This window comes from Desmodus rotundus, chromosome 6 (assembly GCF_022682495.2).
Source record: "Desmodus rotundus isolate HL8 chromosome 6, HLdesRot8A.1, whole genome shotgun sequence".
In the NCBI taxonomy this organism is placed as follows: Eukaryota; Metazoa; Chordata; class Mammalia; order Chiroptera; family Phyllostomidae; genus Desmodus; species Desmodus rotundus.
This window is the reverse complement of record NC_071392.1, coordinates 6,854,104-6,872,267: the sequence shown is the minus strand read 5'-3', so window position 1 is coordinate 6,872,267 and position 18,164 is coordinate 6,854,104. Positions and strand designations below refer to the sequence as shown.

The following is an 18,164-nucleotide window of genomic DNA, read 5'->3' as shown; positions in this document are numbered from 1 at the left end:
TATGTGCATTTACATAGGGTTAGAAATTAAAGCAGGCCGGAAGAAGAAGATTTTGCAGCATGTTTAGTTTTATAACTTGGTATAATCACTAACAATTTTGGAAAAGAAAATAGCATCAAATTTTGCCATAAACTTTTAGGGAACATATTTTATTTAATTGTAAAATCTATGAATTTGCCTTTAATTGCTTCTTTTTGGTGCGGTTTACTTAAGTATGTTAAGTCTCTGTGTGTTGTGTTTTTAGATATGACACAGTTGAAGGCATGTAAGTGGCTATTTGTTTTTCCGAAGACATAGCAGGTTTAGTATATAGGGATTTTAAATATTTAAATTTTGAATTTAAAAGCAAATTTCAAAACACTACAGCATGTTTCTCTGCTATAAAAGTGTTCTATTTTCCTGAGTCATTTAAATAATAATTTAGATGACAGTGTTTACTCTTGGTAAACTGGTAGCCTTTTCACATGCAAATTTTACTATGAATTCTTTAAATTTACATGAATTGCCTTTTTCCTCACAAGGATAAAATTAAAAGAGCATTTTGTAGATAGGTTGTTATAAGTAGGAATATATATTTAACTTTAAAATTACAATTCTATCTGAATTCTAATTTATTATTATTATTGTTTTTTTAATTTTTAATCTTCACTGGAGGACATGCTTATTGATTGTAAAGAGAGAGTAAGGGAAGGAGAGAGAAAGGAAGAGAAACATCAATAGGTAGCCTATATGCATGTGAGTGGGGACTGAACCCACAACCTAAGCTTGGGCCCTGACTGGTAATCAAAGTCACAATCTTGCAGTTTCTGGGACGACCCTCCAACCACCTGGACCTCATGGGCCAGGGCTGAATTCCGTCTTTTTAAATTTATTTACAGTGTTGAACTATTTGCTTTCAATTTACAACAGTATTGTTGGATAATCTAAGTTGCTTAAATACATTTACAGTTATATTGTTACTAAGACTCAGTTCAAAAATAGTTATTCGATTATTCTCTAAACAGTTTTAGGAGGGAGAAAGAAGTGAGATTATAGACCCTTTTTGAAAGTCTGACAGCAGCTTTGGACCCTCTCACCAGAAAAATGCTCCCATGTGCACACACGTGAACACATGCGTATTTGGCATGTCACTTCAGGGGATTCGGTGACACTCTGTCCAAGAGCTCTGAGGCTGCAAAGATGAGAAATATTTTATTAAAAGGGCCTCATCAGCTTTTATTGAAATAATGATTTACATTTAAAATTCTGTTACTTGTTAACTGCACTTTTTGAATGCAGGTTCTTAATCTAAGTTAATGTTTGGCTTAGTTTCGTTTTCAGAACTCCTGATTCATTGCTTAATCGTTAAAATATACTGCAGGTTTGTAAGTTTTCTTTTGGTGAAGAAATATCTGCTAGTCAAATACCATTTTGTTCTGATTTACACTCACTGCAAAGACATGCCAGTCTTGATCACAGCAGTACGTCACGTCTTTGTTCTGTTTTGCTAAGAGAAAGCAGTAGCCTTGTTTCCTGTTTCTTCTGGAGCTCTCCTGTCCTCGTTTTTCATAGGGAGGAAGGGTGCTGTAAGGATCGGAAATACTCAGCCTCATAAGGAGAGAAGTCAGCATAGCATATCCAGTGTTTGTCAGATTAGGATTCTGACTCGCCTCGAAGTTGTGGGTGGTATTTATAAGACCTGATTTTGTTTTTCAGCCATGATTTAATTTTTTAATCACTTCATTGAGGTAAAATTTACCAATTTAAAATGTAAAATTCAGTGGTCAAAGCCTGTTTGTGGGGGCCAATTAAACATGTTTTATCAGCAGAGTCAGAAAAGAGGCTGCCTGCTGAGTTGTCCCAGTGCTGACTAGTTTACAGAGCTCCTCAAAGCCACAGGGCACACTTTTTTCTGGCCCCGGGGCTGTAGTAGGTTACCCATACTTTGGCATTCTCTCGGGTCTGTAAATATACTAGCTTTAACATAAAGCTCGTGTATTATTTTTCAACATGAATATTTTGAACAAAATTGTGCAGGGATTTGAGCCGGTGGACTTTTAATGTCAATGGAATACTGAACTACTTTTGTTTAACTATGCTTGTATCTATTTTCTGGCATATCAAAAATAATTATCAAGACATTTGTTTGCTTCTGATCCTGTGTGTGTGTGTTTGTGTATGTTTTATCACTGTGAACATCTTTAAAAATTAAGAAGTGAAATATTTGAGTTAGGCGGAATACATTTTCAAGAGCATGAAAGTTACCAAAGTCGACTAGAAATATTCTCTATCTATCTAAATGAAGAATGCTCTAGGTATTGACTGGTAGTCATTTCCAGCATGTCATTTCAGTTACCAAAATAAATTCGAATTATTATTAATTAACAGTATAATCGTAATATCAGTAGTTGTCTTAGAAGAAGAGATTATAACCCTTGGAGATTCATAGAACTAAAAATATTCTGCATATACTTTATTAACTCAATTCCTTTTTTCACATTAACATTTTGTTTAAAGAAAATACAAAATGAAACAATTTTCTTCTAGTTTTCCATTTTGTGAATGTATTTTGGAATGTTCCCGTTTTCCTTCCACACTTTATTTAATGGGTCGTCCTTAGATTGATAAGCACTAGGTTTGGAGAAGTATCCCACTAACGGTTGCCTTTGTTGTTTAGATCTATTTTCACAATTATTTATTAGAGACTCAAGTTTAGATACAAAATTTTTGGAAGTTCTAGAAATTTCTAGAGAATTTTTAACATATTTATATGTGAAACATCAAGTCTGTATTACTTATGATAGTATCAGAATAATTGAAAAATTATTTTAAAACATATTTACAAGAAGCAGTGGAGACTTCAGTAATGGCATACAGTATCTCATTTGTTCTCATCACTCAGAGTTTTGTGTTAACTTTCTATTTCTGGACATGTACTGATGACTCTTCACATCTGTAACAGGAGCCCTCTGGCACAAATGGAAGAAGAAAGAAGGGAGCACGTCGCTAAGATGAAGAAGATGGAGATGGAGATGGAGCAGGTGTTCGAGATGAAGGTCAAAGAAAAAGTTCAGAAACTGAAGGACTCTGAAGCTGAGGTGATCAGCCTAATGCTTCCACTTCTTACAGACACAATAGTCCTTGTCAGAATAATATTAATAAAATTCGTAGATAGTATAACCTTTCTGTAAATATTTTTCCAAATTGAATATAACACCCTAATACAATGAAATGGAGAAAGGAGAGCAAGCACTGTATTTACAAGGACATATATACACTTCGTAATGTAAGTGGACACGAGTGTACTTGGTAGAAAGACATAATAGAATACTTACAATGAATTACTAGTCATAATGAGCACATTACGAAAAATGGAATTTTAAGTCATTCTACATATTCAAGATAAGAAAAGTAGAGATCAGAGTTTTGAGTGGACGTAAGAATAAAAACTAGTGTTAGGATAATAGTGGATCAGACTTATTTGCATGCGCATGAGAAGAAAGAGCCTGTCTTAACTGAGCGTGCCTGGGTAAGTTGTAGTCAGAGGGGAGAGAATGAAGGGGTGTGATACTCCTCTAAGGAGGCTATGGGTGAACACGGAACAGATCAGTGATTTCAGTACGAAGTTTTCTCAGCACAGATTTGTTGTCACTGTGCTCAAAATTATTTTTAAATATATATGGGATAACATTAATATGCAATATATAAGGAGATTCAGATCTATTCTGTTATATCCTTACAGATTATCTCTTTGCTTTTGTGATTACTGCATAAAAAATACTGAAACCCTTCTTGATTTAATCCACAACCAAAAGTACTCGTAATCCAATCCATTGAGTAGACAGAATGCATGGAGTAAAATATTCAGTAAATTTGAGGAAATATTATTTCACATTAGAATTTTCTTATGTTATTGGGCCTTTCATGTAATCTCTTAATTAAAAAAAAAACTTTTCACTATTGTTGTATTTGTCTTAGACTTAATTCATTAGGGACGTGGAATAATTCCTTCTTGCTTGAGACTGCTAAGTACTACAGGACTAGCTTCCTGGCACCTGTTACTAAGATAACATTTTGGAGATTAAGTTAGTGGTTTTTTTATCAGCCTATTATTAAATCTAAATGAGTCTCTATCCCTTCACTAATTAATAAATAATCTATATCAGAAAGGAAATAAAAATAGGAACCATGAATATTATCTCCATATTTCGATTTTCTAATGAAAATCTAAAATTAGTTAAATTTGTTTTTGATATAGAAATATTTTAGGGCCTGCTCCCAAGAGTGTTATAAACAAATAGTCATGGAGGTGTAGCCAAAGAACCTTCAAGAGTTTTTATGACTTCTGTGAATGGTGCAAGTGAGTTTTCAGAAACATGCTCTTTCGATGGATGAAATCTTTCTTACCATTGAAAGGACTTACCTGTAGAGAGATCTGGACCAAGTTCCCCCCAATACTATAAGCCATATAAGTATGCAAATGTATAGGTGAAGAAACCTATTTAACCTGGTTTAATACAGTTTTTCTCAAGTTCACTTACGCTAGAAATATTTGGAGCGCAGCTAATAACCAGCAGTTCCGTGCATGAGGCACAGCACTGAGTGCCTCCCACGTACGGTGTTGCCTGTCCACGCCCTAGCCCTGACGGGGGATGTTCCTGCGCATCTCCCTTTTCCACCTGGGAGGAGGGGTGACTTGACTTGGTCAGTGCTGCAGAGTTCTAAGCTGTTATTTAAACCCGCTTAACTCTGTTTGCTCGTTGCCACTGGACAAGTCCACAATTTCAAATCCTGAAAAGCTCTGAACACTGCAAAACCAGACATAGAACTAATAGTTTTATTTCACGTGAATATTTATATATTTTACTGCAAAAAAGTAGTAATTTATTTGATTGTAGGTGGTACCTTAGAAAGCCCACAAGGTGTTTCGTAAATATAGTATGTATACCTTCGTGAGTAGTACTATCTTTCTAAAATCTGAAAAATTCTGAACTTTGAAACATATCCTTCCTACCCAGCGGGTTTTTTGAGAGTGAGGGATTGTGACCTGTACTTTTGACATAAATGTAGTTAACAGAAAAGATACGTACATGTGACAGGACTGGAAAGGAAAGGAAAGGAAAAGAATGATGCGTGCCTGTGAACCTGCTGCCCAGCTTAAACACGGCAGCATCAGTATCCATCTCTCTTCTTCCTGGCAGTAACTCTTCTGAGTTGTGTGTTTAATGCCCTCCCATTTGTCTTTTAAGTAACTGTTGGCGTTTTCCTCTTTCCCTGTTTTATGATGTTTTTTTCGTAACTTGTTTGCTGTCACCAGGAAGATGTTAGTTCAAATTTGCTTAAATTTATCTTAGGTAGTTTTGTAGGAATTGAATGAAATATTTGTGATCGGAATGAATATGAAGTTGCTTTTTGGGTTTACAAAATAATTAAGAAAACAAATTGTATGCAAAGTTATATTATTATCCAAATTCACGATGTTAACTCACCAGTGTAATATGATCTTTAATAGAACGTAATTGGTGCACATCTGAAGATTTCGAATAGTTCTTAGGTATTCAGTATCGTTAGATTTAATCTGATTTTTTTTTTTTTGCATGACTATTTTCTTCAGAAGTAGGTTGACTGTTGTCTAAATGAAATTATTTAATGAACCTTTAGATAGCTCTTTGTTTCTGCTTTAGTTACTTTGCATGAGTGTTTGCCACCTCTCAGCCAGCATTCCTACCTTAATTCTCAAGGTAGGAAGAATCACCTGCATTCATGTCACTGAGGCTTGTTGAGAATGCAGATTTCTAGACATCCAGAGACCCTGACTCAGTTAGGTGAGGTCCAGGATTCTGTGTTGTTAACAGGCACTCCAGGTGATTTGTATGAAGACTGATACTTGAGAACCGTGTTTCAAAGCCATCAGGGGACTTTACCATGATCTTGGAACTCTCAGGTCTTTATCTCTCTGCTTTCTTTCCACTTGTCTCAGCTTTCTGAACTTGGAATTAGGAGACAGGTTCAAATCCTGGTTTCCTGCCACTTTCTGGGTAATGATCATGCCAAGTGACTTAAACTCTAAACTGTTTGCTCATTAACACAGTTGTGTCTTCCTTGCCAAGCTTCCTACATGTTTGTGAGTAACAAAAAATGAGACAGGATAGATCTGTTACACGGTGCTGTACAGCTGTAAGCTCGTTACCCTCCTTTCCCTGTTGCTCAAGATCACACTCTTGGGTGGATGACCTTTCCTGGGGGTGGCCAGTCGTACGGGAAGAGGAAGGTCAGTGCTCTCCAGATGGCCCTCTGAATTCACAGCACAAAAAGTCAGTGCCCGTCCTTCTAACAAAAACTAGGGTGAGTAATTTGCACTTGTGCTCCTGAGTTCTTAACCAGTTTTATTTTATATATCATGCTGTGATTTAGCTCCAGCGGCGCCATGAGCAAATGAAAAAGAATTTGGAAGCACAGCACAAAGAATTAGAGGAAAAACGTCGTCAGTTTGAGGATGAGAAAGCAAACTGGGAAGCCCAACAACGTATTTTAGAACAACAGAACTCTTCAAGGTAACTAATACCAAGATTCCCAAGAAATGTCTGTGTGAATGTTTTAAAGAATTCTTTTCTTTTTTTTAAGAGGGAATACTTTATTTTTTTTAAGATTTCATTTTTATTTATTTTTAGAGAGAGGGGTAGAGAGGGAGAGAAATACCAATGTGTGGTTGCCCCACATGAGCCCCCTACTGGGGAGCTGGCCTGCAACCCAGGCATGTGCCCTAGACTGGGAATCGAACCGGCAGCCCTTTGGTTGCCAAGCCAGCACTCAATCCATGGAGCCACACCAGCCAGGGCTAAAGAATTATTTTCCTATTTATTTTTTAGAGTAACATTTTAAAAGATATCACCCACTGTTGTGCATCCAAAGCACGATTATTTAATGGGTGAATTTTTTTTTATGGATGAATATTTTAATATAAATGAATGTAATCTGTCTGATACAATAGTAATTTTTTTTTACTACAATCATTTTCCATCACTTAACAATCTTTATAACTATAACATTCTCCCAGTTAACTCACCATAGTCAGTTTCTTACCTCCCCCTCCAAATGTTGGACATACGGTTGTGTTCCATTTGGGGTGAGCATGTAGAGAACACCACTGAAAAGATCTTTCATGAATTTAGAGGTATGTTTTACTTGTGTTCAGTTATTTATTTAGGGTAAAATTCTTAAGATAAAATATTTGGCTTCTAATTCCTAATATAGTTAATAGTTGCTTGCTTTTTATTTATTAAAAAACTCAGTAATATCTGTACCTTGGGGATTTTACTCCCTCATTAGTCCCATTTAAAACTGAAAAGTTGAATTGCTATAAGAATTCTACAGTTTAGTTTCACTGCTAAACGTTTTCAAGATTAGACATTTGTTCTGTGAACTTTTTCCCCAAAGAAGAGGAAAATATAACTGTAAAAGCAAATGCATTTCAGAGTGGAAATAGCAGTAGGAGAAAAGGATACCCTGTTAGATGTTAGTTGGTTTTCTTTTAAATTTGCACTGTTTTATTTGAGAATTGGTCTCATATCTTGAAAATGGGGTTTCGTTAGATAGAAAATGGGGTTTTGCCAGATATTTACTGTATTTATCCGGGAATTATGTCAAATATTTGATTTTCTAAGGCAATACTGTTAGGGACTAGCACTGTCCTCATCATTCACATCTAAGTCTTTCAATTTTTCAAATGAAAAATTGAAAAAAAAAAGTGGTGTCTGAAAATTTTACACAGTTGTAGTTGGGCTAGCTGTTGCTACCGTATGTTGTTTACAATATTTATGACGTAGTCATTTTGATTGTTTTTCTTTAATCATTTAGAACCTTGGAAAAGAACAAGAAGAAAGGGAAGATCTTTTAAACCCTCTGTTGACCACCAGTCACGTATTAGTTGCCAATATGCCAGCTTGGACATCAGTGTTTGTTGGATCCGTTTGACCAATTTGCACCAGTTTTATCCTTAATGATGGATTTAACAGCATGACAAAAATTATTATTATTTTTTTGTTCTTGATGGAGATTAAGATGCCTTGAATTGTCTAGGGTGTTGTGTACTTAGAAACTAACAGCTCTAAGTACCTTTCCTACATTTTTTTTTCTTTTTTTTTTAATTAAACAGATGTCTTCAATTTAATGCAAGAAAACATTTTACTATTGTACAATCATGTTCTGGTGGTTTGACTGTTTACAGGATATTCCAAAATAAAAGGACTCTGAAAGGTTTTCACCGAGGATAAATTGCCATAATATGATGCAAACTATGCTTCTCTCTGATAATTATAATACAAAGGTTCCATCCAATGCAGCGTATACAATAATGTAATTTAGTCTAACACAGTTGACCCTATTTTTTGACACTTCCATTGTTTAAAAATACACATGGAAAAAAGAACGTATATGCTTACCATTGCACCTAGAGCTTTTTTATAACAGCCTTTTTTGTTTGTTTGTTTGTTGTTTTGGATTCTTTATATATTATTCTCATTTAGTGCCCTCTTTAGCCTGAATCTCATTACTGCTTCATTTTTGTAATAACATTTAATTTAGGTATTTTCCATATATTGGCCCTGCTAAAATAGAATATAGCATCTAAAGGAAACTTTCCTTTAATTCCCTTTTTACACTTTATGGTAAGTAGCAGGGGGAAAATGCATTTATAGATCATTTCTAGGCAAAATTGTGGAGCTAACGACCAACCTATTTCTATCTATGTGCAGTCTCTTTATTTTACTAGAAATGGGAATCATGGCCTCTTAAAAAGAAAAAAAAGTCACCATTCTGCTTTTAGCTGTATTCATATATTGCATCTCTGTATTTTTTTGTTTGTATTGTAAAAAATTCACATAATAAACAATGTTGTGATGTAATAGAGTGTGGGTCTTAAATATTCTACAGTTGCTGTACAAGTCTAGGATATTTGGGGAAGAAACTTTTCAACTCTACGATTGCAACTCTTTTTTTTTTTTTGTATGTTTCACTTAGGTGTACGTGTTGATTTTCTTCTGAGATTCAGTGTCTCTCTGCTCATTACTCTCTCATTAATGTTATTTCTGAGAACAAACCCCAGCACATTCATTAGGTAAGCTTTAGTCTCTGGAAACAAATTTTTTATCGGGAAAGAGGGTGGTATGATTTCTTTTCACTATCGTCAGATTATATCGATTTTAACATAATGCTTATTAACATAATCGTATGTTAAGTATAATGAATGTATGCCAGCTCATTATCTTAAAAACTTCTGCCATGTCTGTTACTTAAAATTAAGGATCCAAGTGGTAGGAAATAACTGATAATCCTGATTAATTTTTTTGTTTTCTTCAGAGGCTGAAGGATTTAAATAGTATACTTGAAAGATATTGTTGCTTTTAAAAGACAGGTAGATCTGAAGTGTAAAATATATTTTAGGAAGATTATTCACATTTTAGGATCCTCACTGCACATGTAAGTTCCCCCAGGTACTCTTTTTAAAGCAGATTTATGGGGCATTAAAACACGATTTAGGGATACTACAGTAAACGTTTGTCCTTGCTTGATTGCCATCACTAGTTAAAACTTGTCTTGGAAAATGTTTTGTTACCTAAAATGTCTTTTTTTCCATTGGACAGCATAATAGTGCCAAAGTCCTTTTAGAACTAAATTGGCTGTTATTCTAAGCCAGAATCAGATACTCAGAAATAACTATAGTAAATATGTAGGGGGCTTCATTTGTTCGTTTTCATTCTTGTGTTAGAGTGGGTTAACCTCTAGGGAAAAGTCTGGTTTTAGGGAGTGGTGAACAATGTGTTCATTTGGAGAGTGCAGAATGAAGACATTTGTGTAGACCACCTGCCTAACGGGCGAAGTGCAGCTGCTTCTAGAAACGAGTTCTCATTCTGTATCTCGTGGTAAGTCACCTTTACTCTACCACCCCAGTGAAAACTGTCACAAGTCTTCGTCCATCATCACACCTGAGGTTTTCCTTGAACCTAAAACGGGAGCTATGCGACTTTACTGTGTCTTTTGATTAACTTCAGGCTTTTCAAGCGTATTGAGGGTTGTGTTTGCCACAGGCCTGTGTTTCAGAGAGCTGATTACGCTGTCCACAACGCCTGTAACATTCAGGAAAGCATGAGGGAAGGCCCGCAGGCAGGCAGTGCCTAGTCCCCTTTGTCAGAAGCGTGATGCAGTGAAGTAGTTCATTAACCACTGCCTTCTAATTCCCGCTTAGGACCAAGTTGGGCACCGCGTGGTAGAGTTTTACTGCCACCTAGTGGTGTGAGGTCTAACTGTTTCGTTGTCAAGTTCACAAGTAACGGGATACTGATAAAGAATTGGGCATGTGCCTTATTTCTGTGTAACTCAGTTTGTAATCTTGGAAGCTGAGGAGACACAGACTCCTGCCTCTCGGAGCCATTAGCTTGTCACACATTACCACCTTCACTTTCTGACTCCCTGTACCTTTCATGCCTTTAAAACCCTCGTGGAGAAAGTGACCTAAGGATGTGGAGGTGAGAAAAAAGAGCAAAGGGGAGGGTGGCCTGGTAATGCAGCAAGAGCAGAAGGAGTGGGAGAAAGTTCAGCGCTCTCCTTGAGCCCCAGCGAACTATCTAGCACATTCCACCGTGGAAGCCAGTGACGTAAGTAGTATGTAGACTTGTTAGCAGTCACTTGTTAAATCCCCAGGGCCACCCTGGTGAAGACTGCTGTGTGTCCTCTCGGATGTGAAAAGAAAAATTGTCGTCTGCCACCCAAGTGAGTTGAAATCCTTTCTATCAAAAAGATTGCAAATGTAAGCAGAGCTCAGTGTAGTTCATTTTCCTGCTCTTTTTGTAATGATGGTAACTGTCTACATATTAGGGAGATGGTATATCTGCATTATCTTCATTTACCCCTCAGTAGAAACCAGATCATCTCGTTTTAGAGTGGACACGGGTTTGGGGATGTTCAGCGACTTCGCCCGCAGACGGGTGGAGACTGGCGGAGCTGCTGTGGGAACCAGGCTTGCTGACACTGGGGCCTGTGAGCCTCAGTCCTGTTGTACGGCCACGTGTGTGCGCTAGAAAACGTGAGTCCCCTGGGTTCAAATCCCGGCTGTGTTTGAGCTGGGCAGGTGGCTTTTCCCTTCTGAGCACATGTTCCTTCGGCGGTAAAACAGGGCCTTGCCTCCCGTGCTGGTTTGGAGTGAAGGTTACTTCTGACCGCAGGTGCGAGGGCGTCCGGGCTCAGGCGGTTACCTCTGACTGCTGGGTGAGTGCAGATCAGGAGCGTCGTTTCCCCGGTTCCAGGCGATGGCTGCTTTTCGTGCGTGGTGCCTGCTGCTTTGTGCGCAGAGAGAGCCCTTTGGAGTCGCTAAATGAAGTATGCTCCAACAAAAGGGCACAGCATGGAAATGCGGTGGTTTGAGGGGAAAGCGTTTTTTTTGTATGGTGCTAGTAATGGGAGTTACAAAAAATGTCATTCTTTGCAAATAAGGCCGAGATGGTTAATCGGAGTATCTCTGATGAAAACTTTGATGCTTTTTCAAGCAAATCTGGTTGCCATGATTTGGGATCACTCCATGGAATGTTCAAAGTTTAGTGTCAGCTGTTTGCAGCAGAAAACGGGCTGACAATTCCCTGTGTCCTTTTGAAGCCTTTCAAAGCGTCACGGGAAGAATGAAGACCATTCTTGGCCCGCACATTAGCCCCATGGGGTGCGGGGCCCAGCGAAACAGTCTCGTGCTAGCAAAGGAGGGTCGAGTGAAAGGCCAGGCCCTCCAAGGGTAGCCCGAAACCGCTACCCTTGGGTTCTGTGGGTTCTGGCCACCCACAACCGCTGTTTGGGGTGCGATGTTTGCGGACCCGCCTGCATCTGAGGCCGCTCAGGCTTCCTCCTGGAAATGCCCTGGGATTGAATGGTTGACGCCTCTGAGAAACGACGTCTGTGGCGTAAGGCGGGGGCGACAGAGGAAGTGGGTGCCCACCAATGCCGGGTTTCTCCCCCTCCTCACAGCAGGCGAGGGGCGCTGCACGGAGCCGCCGGTCGCCCTGGATTTTTCCAAGGAAGCAGCAAAGCAGAGTCGGGGGGCGAAGGGCTGGACGGCCCGGCATGCGCTGCTGCACGGACTCGGCGGAGCTGGGAGTTTCCCCTCGTTTTATCCTGTTGTCTTTGAACTTCACTGGTCTCCTCCCTGCGTGAGTGTATGTCCGCTTGCTCGTGGGTACAGAAGAGTGTCCCGTGTCCGGGACAAGCCAGTGATGAAGCCACGTGGCCGATGCCGGGTGCGGCCACGGGCTCGCGGGCCCAGACCCCGTGTGGGTGGGAGCCTGCGCCGCACTTCTCACGACCCGAGGCGCAGCTGTTTTCTCGGGTTGGGACCTGGGGAGCTGGGGCTGTTCTTCCCGGGGGTGAACCTCGTGTGATCCCGCGACTCAGGCTTCGTGTGGTTTACTTTCAAGTCAGACAACAAACAGTGTTGACGTGCACATTCGGGGACTTGCTCTCAGACACCCTCGGGGGCCGGCCCGGGGCTGGGGGCTGAGGTCAGCGTCTCTCGGGGCCCCCACTGCGTTTGGAGGCAGAGACGGCGGAGCGCGCCGGTAAAAGCTGGCCTTTCGTGGGAAGGAGCAGCATAAAACGAAGAGGCAGCTACCTTGGGACCCCTGTCGCTGTCAGGCGCCCCAAACGAACGGAGACAAAGCCCGAGCGAGGCCCAGGGACACGGTGCGGAGCCCTGGCGCTGGGCCCCGGGGCTCTGAGCGAGGTTCCGGGGAAGGCGTGCGCCGGGCAGTGGGCGCTGCCTCTGCAAGGGCTGCTGCGGAGCCCCTGGACCTTCGTGAAGCAGGAGATTTAACCTGTTTTAAAGAGACGCCGATGTCTTACCACGGGACAGGAGGGTTTGGCCGGAGCCTGGGGTTCTGTTGCCCCCATTTTCCTCCGAACTGGAGGTGGGGTGGTGGGTTTCCAGCCCCTCTTGAGTCTTGATCGGGCCCTGTCCGTCCTGCCCCGGGGTGGGGCTTCTCCCCCGGACTCTCAGCACTCTCGAGGGGCCTGAACAGCCCCGGGAGGCCGGGCCTGGGAAGAGCAGGGCGCGCGGAAGTGGACGGGGACTGCAGCGGCCTGAGGGCCCGGTGGACACGCTCAGGAACCGGGGCTGGGTCGTGGAGAAGCAGGGTGTGCGTGCAGGGGAGGGCATCACCGTCCGTGCCCGTTTGGGGTGGGGATCAAGAACAATAGGGCTGCAGCCCCCTGGGGGGGGGTTGGGGGGAGCGCCAGTGTGGCCAGGTGGCAGTGAGGCACTGGGATGTGGGGTCCCCAGTGTCCTCCCCGTGTCCCCAGTGGATGGGAGCCTCTGGGACGACGGGCACTCGTGTGCTCCTCCTGGGGTCGTCACAGCACACAGCGGGCTTGAAAAACCTGGTGGCGTCGCCTGGCAGGGACCTGGCATGGGAACTGCGTGGGGCGGAGGCGGGCCCGCCCCAACCGCTGCCCTGCCTTGTCTTAGAAAGAAGATGGAGGGGGAGGAGGCAGGTGGGGGGCAGGACGCCCCCTTGGGAGAGCTGGGAACACAACTCCCAGTGGCCACCAGGGGGCAGCACTGCCCAGGCGGCAGGCTCCTTCCTCTGCGGCTGATGGGGCTCCAAGCTCCTGCGGCTGCTTTGCTGTGTTTGGATTTTAGGAAGTAAAAGGAGTTGGGAGGGCCATGAACTTGGTGCAGATCCTCACAGCAGGGAACAACTGGCACCATCTCTTCTGCACCTACGTACAGTTTAAGGAATTCGTGCTAAAAGGGTTTGGGTGTGCACCTAGACGTATGGTCCAGGCAGGAGGCCTACAGCGATTCCCACGGTGAAGCAACGCACAGGTGGCACACCTTGGCAAATGGACGCGTAGGCCCATCCTTTGGAACTAGGTTTCCCCGTGGCAGGTGAGCGGGGCTGGCAGAGCATCACACTGGCTTGGCCTCAGAAGAGCTGAGAACACAGAGAGTCAAAGTCAAATCTGGCAGCATCTGAAAGCCTCTCGGGTGAGTGTGGTGGGGAGTGGGAGACAGTTTATGGCACCCACCCTTGGACATCCTGCTCTAGGGCCTCCCCCTTGCTGGCCGGTTCCATCGCCAAAGACAAACCATCCCCAGAAAGGGGGAGGAGGGAGAAGGAGGCCGAACTTCTGGTCAACCTTTTCTGAACTCTGTCCCTGCTCATTCCTACCAAGGCCTGGGGCCCAGGACGGCATAAAACGCAACAGGGCAAATTCCGGAAGCTTTGGCAGAGCCAGGTTTCTCCATGAACCCTGGGTCTATAGCCTCCGGACAGACTTGCTAAGTTTCCACCTCCCTCTTTTTTCCACCAGCTGGTGGAAGGGGGCCCAGCACGTGATGTTTTTATGAGAACCCAGACGTCTGTGACGCCTCCCCAGAAGCCGGGCTAGGCAGCTCCTCCCTGGAAAGATGTGGCACCCTTCATTCCCACGGTTCGACCCACATGGTGACTGGAGTCTGGGACCTGTGGACACCTTGGTGAACTTGACCCAGACCTTTCCACTGACCGCAGAGGTCTGAAGCCCAGGCAAGGCTCCTCTGAGTTCCTGGTGTTTTTTCGCGATCGATTTCCCACAGGATTAGTTTCTTTGCCAAGTGTCGCTCTCCTCTCTGCATCCTGCTGTTGGTTTCTGCGGTTCCTTCGACCCAAACCACGGGCAAAGATCTCCCCGTGTTCTCAGTCCCTCTAATGTAACACTGAAAACAAATGGCTGCCTGTGGAAGAACTTGGCTGCAACCAGCGGAATGAGTGTTTGTCTCGAGAGATTCTCCCTGAGCGCCTCACCCTGGCCCCAGTGCCTTCTCCCCTGCTGACTCCTCGGTCTCCCCCTTCCCGGCCCTCTCCTCTTTTTTGTTTTTCTCCTCCTCCTTGGGAACAAATTACCAACATTTATAGCAGCTCCACCCACTTTTTTTTTTAAGCTCTCTACATGGGTCTTTCAAGTGTCACTTTGTGACCCCAACAAGGGACAGCTCTTCTGTGGAGAAGCAGAGCACTGAAGGGAACCAAACTGCTTGGGTTCCAATTCCTGCTCTACCTCGCATATGACTCTGGGCAAATCACTTCACTTCCCTGTGCCTCAGTTTCTTGTTCTGTAAAAACAGTCCTCACCAGGTTGTGGAGAGGACTAAGTGAGTTAGTAATATATGTGCCTTTGACGGATGAATGGGTAAACACATTGTGGTATATCCATACAACAGAATATTATTCGGCTCTGAAAAAGGAATGCAGTCCTGATATCTGCTATGCCTTGAATGACCCTCAAAAACATTACACTAACTGAAGGAAGCCAGACTAAAAGGTTACATATTATTAAGATATATCCAGAATGGACAAATCCCTAGAGACAGAAAACAGACTCATGGATACCAGGGGACAGAGGGATGGGCAATGGGGAGTGGCTGCTTAATGGAGTGGGGTGTTCTTCCGGGTTTTGAAAAGGTTTTGAAATTAGCCCTGGCTGGTGTGGCTCAGTGGACTGAGTGCAGGCCTGCGAACCAAAGGGTGGCTGGTTTGATTCCCAGTCAGGGCACATGCCTGGGTTTCAAGCCAGGTCCCCAGTGGGGGGGGCATGTGAGAGGCAGCCACACACTAATGTTTCTCTCCCTCTCTTTCTCCCTCCCTTCCCCTCTCTAAAAATAAATAAAACCTTTTTTTAAAAAACGTCTTGAAACTCAAGAGAGCTGATGGTTATACATTTGTGAATGCACTGAATGTCACTGAATTACGCATTTTTAAATGGTTAATGGTATGCTAGGTGAATTTCACCTGCAATATAAATAAATGGAAAGCAATTTTTGTGTTTTCTGGCATATAGTCAACAATCAAAATATTATTATTACCCATCTACCACTCGAATCAGCATAGAAGACTGTTAATCTCAGCGGTTTTCAAAGTAAGAAAAAAATCATTCAATGGCAGGCAGTAGAAGGGAACTTCAGGCCCAGGGAGAGAATCTGCCTGAGGGCTGCTCTTTGCACAAACGTTATTAACTGTAAGATAATGATGTTTTCATCTTGTCACAAGGAGAGCACACTGGATCCAGGTCAGAGTGCCATCGAAAATTCCCGGAGAGTCTCTGGGCTCACCAGCCTGGCTCTGGGGTGGCAGAGGGGAGGGCGTCCCAGTGATTGGATGTCTCTGGCGTCCGCGCCCTCCTGTGCTCCCTCGGTCGTCAGAATTCACATGCCAGAAGTCTACCCCTCAAAGCGTCATCTGCGATTCCGTGGCGTTCACTACCCGCACAGAGGCACCAGCGTTTGCTCGGGTGGTTCCGGTAGCCTCCTTGGTGGCCTTCCTCCTGGATTTCTCCAGGCTGGGCTTCCAACCTCAGCTGCCTTGACCTTCTAGAACACAGGTCTGACCCTGGTCCCTTCCTCCTTTACCTACCCTACCTAAAATACCTCCCAAGACCCCACATCCCCCCCGCTCCAGCATAGTGTCTGGATTCCTAGCATGCCCACTCCCTGTCCCCTCCCACTGCCCCCCAGTGCCCTGGGCTCCGGCCATCCTGAGCCCCCTTGCAGTTACCCATCGTGCAGGTGGCTGAACTCGGGCTGTGGGGACTGCTCTGCAGTGCCGAAGGGCCTGGCTGCCTCTCTCCTGCCCCTTCCCTTCTCCAGGCTTCCCCTGGGACAGGACCTGGTGGTGCCTCCTGCAGCTTCCTACACCCTCACTGGGTGTCGTCTGTTGCCCAGGAGAACTCTGCAGGTGCTGGCCACCCACATGTGGCCACTTGCCTTTGCTCCTGCTGTGGGCACCAGGTACCAGTGCCCCAGGTGCCATTTACGGCAGGAGAGACAGAGTGAGCTGTCCCAGCTGCCCAGGAAAGCCCAGGCCTGCTGGCTGGAGGTGAGGACAGGCAGCCAGGCCCCCAGGTGGAGAGGTGGGGCCCAGTGTGTGGGGCTCTCTGCTGGTGGCCCCTTGGAGGAACCCTTCCCTTTACCACCATTGGCCTGGCCCTTCCCACTGGAGGCAGGTGAGGAGTTCAAGGCTCACGGATCCAGGATTTGGGTGTTTCCCTTGCATATTCGCTTCTTGAACTGGCACCCCCTCTTTGGAATATCATCACCATTGTGTCTTGCTCAGATGTGGGGCAGTTAGGACTTCCCAGGGGCCAGTGATCACTGTGTCCCAAGTCCTGGCTTCAACCTCAAGTTGACCTTCTCTTTGTTTCAAAGCAGCTGAATGACTACAGTCTGGGAGATGGGACTTGCCTGAGGGAACGAAAGCTTGATTAGGAGCAGAATACGCTGGTTAATGAACGGCAGTTTGTTGAATTCCAAACAGTTCTGCAAAGGAAAATCTCACTGTTTCAAACATTTAGTTTCATTGTTTCATAATGAATTACTTAATTGATTGCAGTACTACATTTTTTCAATGTCTTGGTTGCTAATTATTTGCTCTTCTGAACTGAGAGGTTGAGAGGGAGCGCCCGGTCTCCTGTGCATCGCAAATGTGATGGTAGGGTCACGACCCATGGTTATTTACCTCTTTGTTATTATTTATTGTTGCAACTGCACCATAATGCTCGTACCAGCCAGTAATGTGCCCCAACTGGATGCAACGGCAGCCTTTCTAATTGCTGTCTCTAAGTATGTAGGACACCTGTGCTGTGCAAGCAGCACGTTTCCGTCACCATGGTGATCAGGCAGCCTCCGTCTGCAAACACACCCCTTGCAGCATATGCGGACGGGGGACACAGGAAGCCAGGGAAGCTGTGCCTCTGACAAAGGAGGCGTGGTGTCCTCGCGGCTCAGGGAACCTAGCTGCCCAGAGCCTGTGGACTCTCTTTGCCACCAAGCACTGGGTGCTGGGACTCCAAAATACCTACTCCAGCACCCTGAGCCTGCATCCAAGTCTGTGATGCCTCCTCTCTAGGTCATCTCCTCCCAGGAAGACGGTGTGACGGTCATGCACCCAAGACCTTGGTCATGCGCCTTAGGGGTGGCCCAGGTCTGCAGGCTGGTGTGGAGGGACTGGGCCGACGTGTCCGCATGTGTGCACACACACACACACACGCTCACAAGGCCATTTTTGGAAAGAGATGGAGGTGGAGGGTTAGGGTGGGCCAGGGGCCAGGGGTCTTTATCTGTCTTCCTGCCCGACCCCCACAGTTCTGGGTGGGCCTGGCATGTGCCCCGACTCTTG

General features: G+C 44.2%; 1 protein-coding gene across 2 annotated transcripts in view; it reads left to right on the top strand.

Moving 5' to 3' along the window:
• The window catches only part of SEPTIN7 (septin 7), a 76,857-nt gene extending 67,975 nt beyond the window's left edge, over positions 1–8,882 (top strand). For both annotated transcript variants that reach the window (XM_053926265.2, XM_053926266.2), the window contains exons 11-13: positions 2,942–3,077; positions 6,394–6,533; positions 7,837–8,882. In XM_053926265.2, coding sequence (XP_053782240.1) covers positions 2,942–3,077; positions 6,394–6,533; positions 7,837–7,876 — 316 coding nt within the window. In that variant the 3' untranslated portion in view covers positions 7,877–8,882. The remainder of the gene's footprint in view (positions 1–2,941; positions 3,078–6,393; positions 6,534–7,836) is intronic.
• The last annotated feature ends 9,282 nt before the right edge of the window (positions 8,883–18,164 follow it).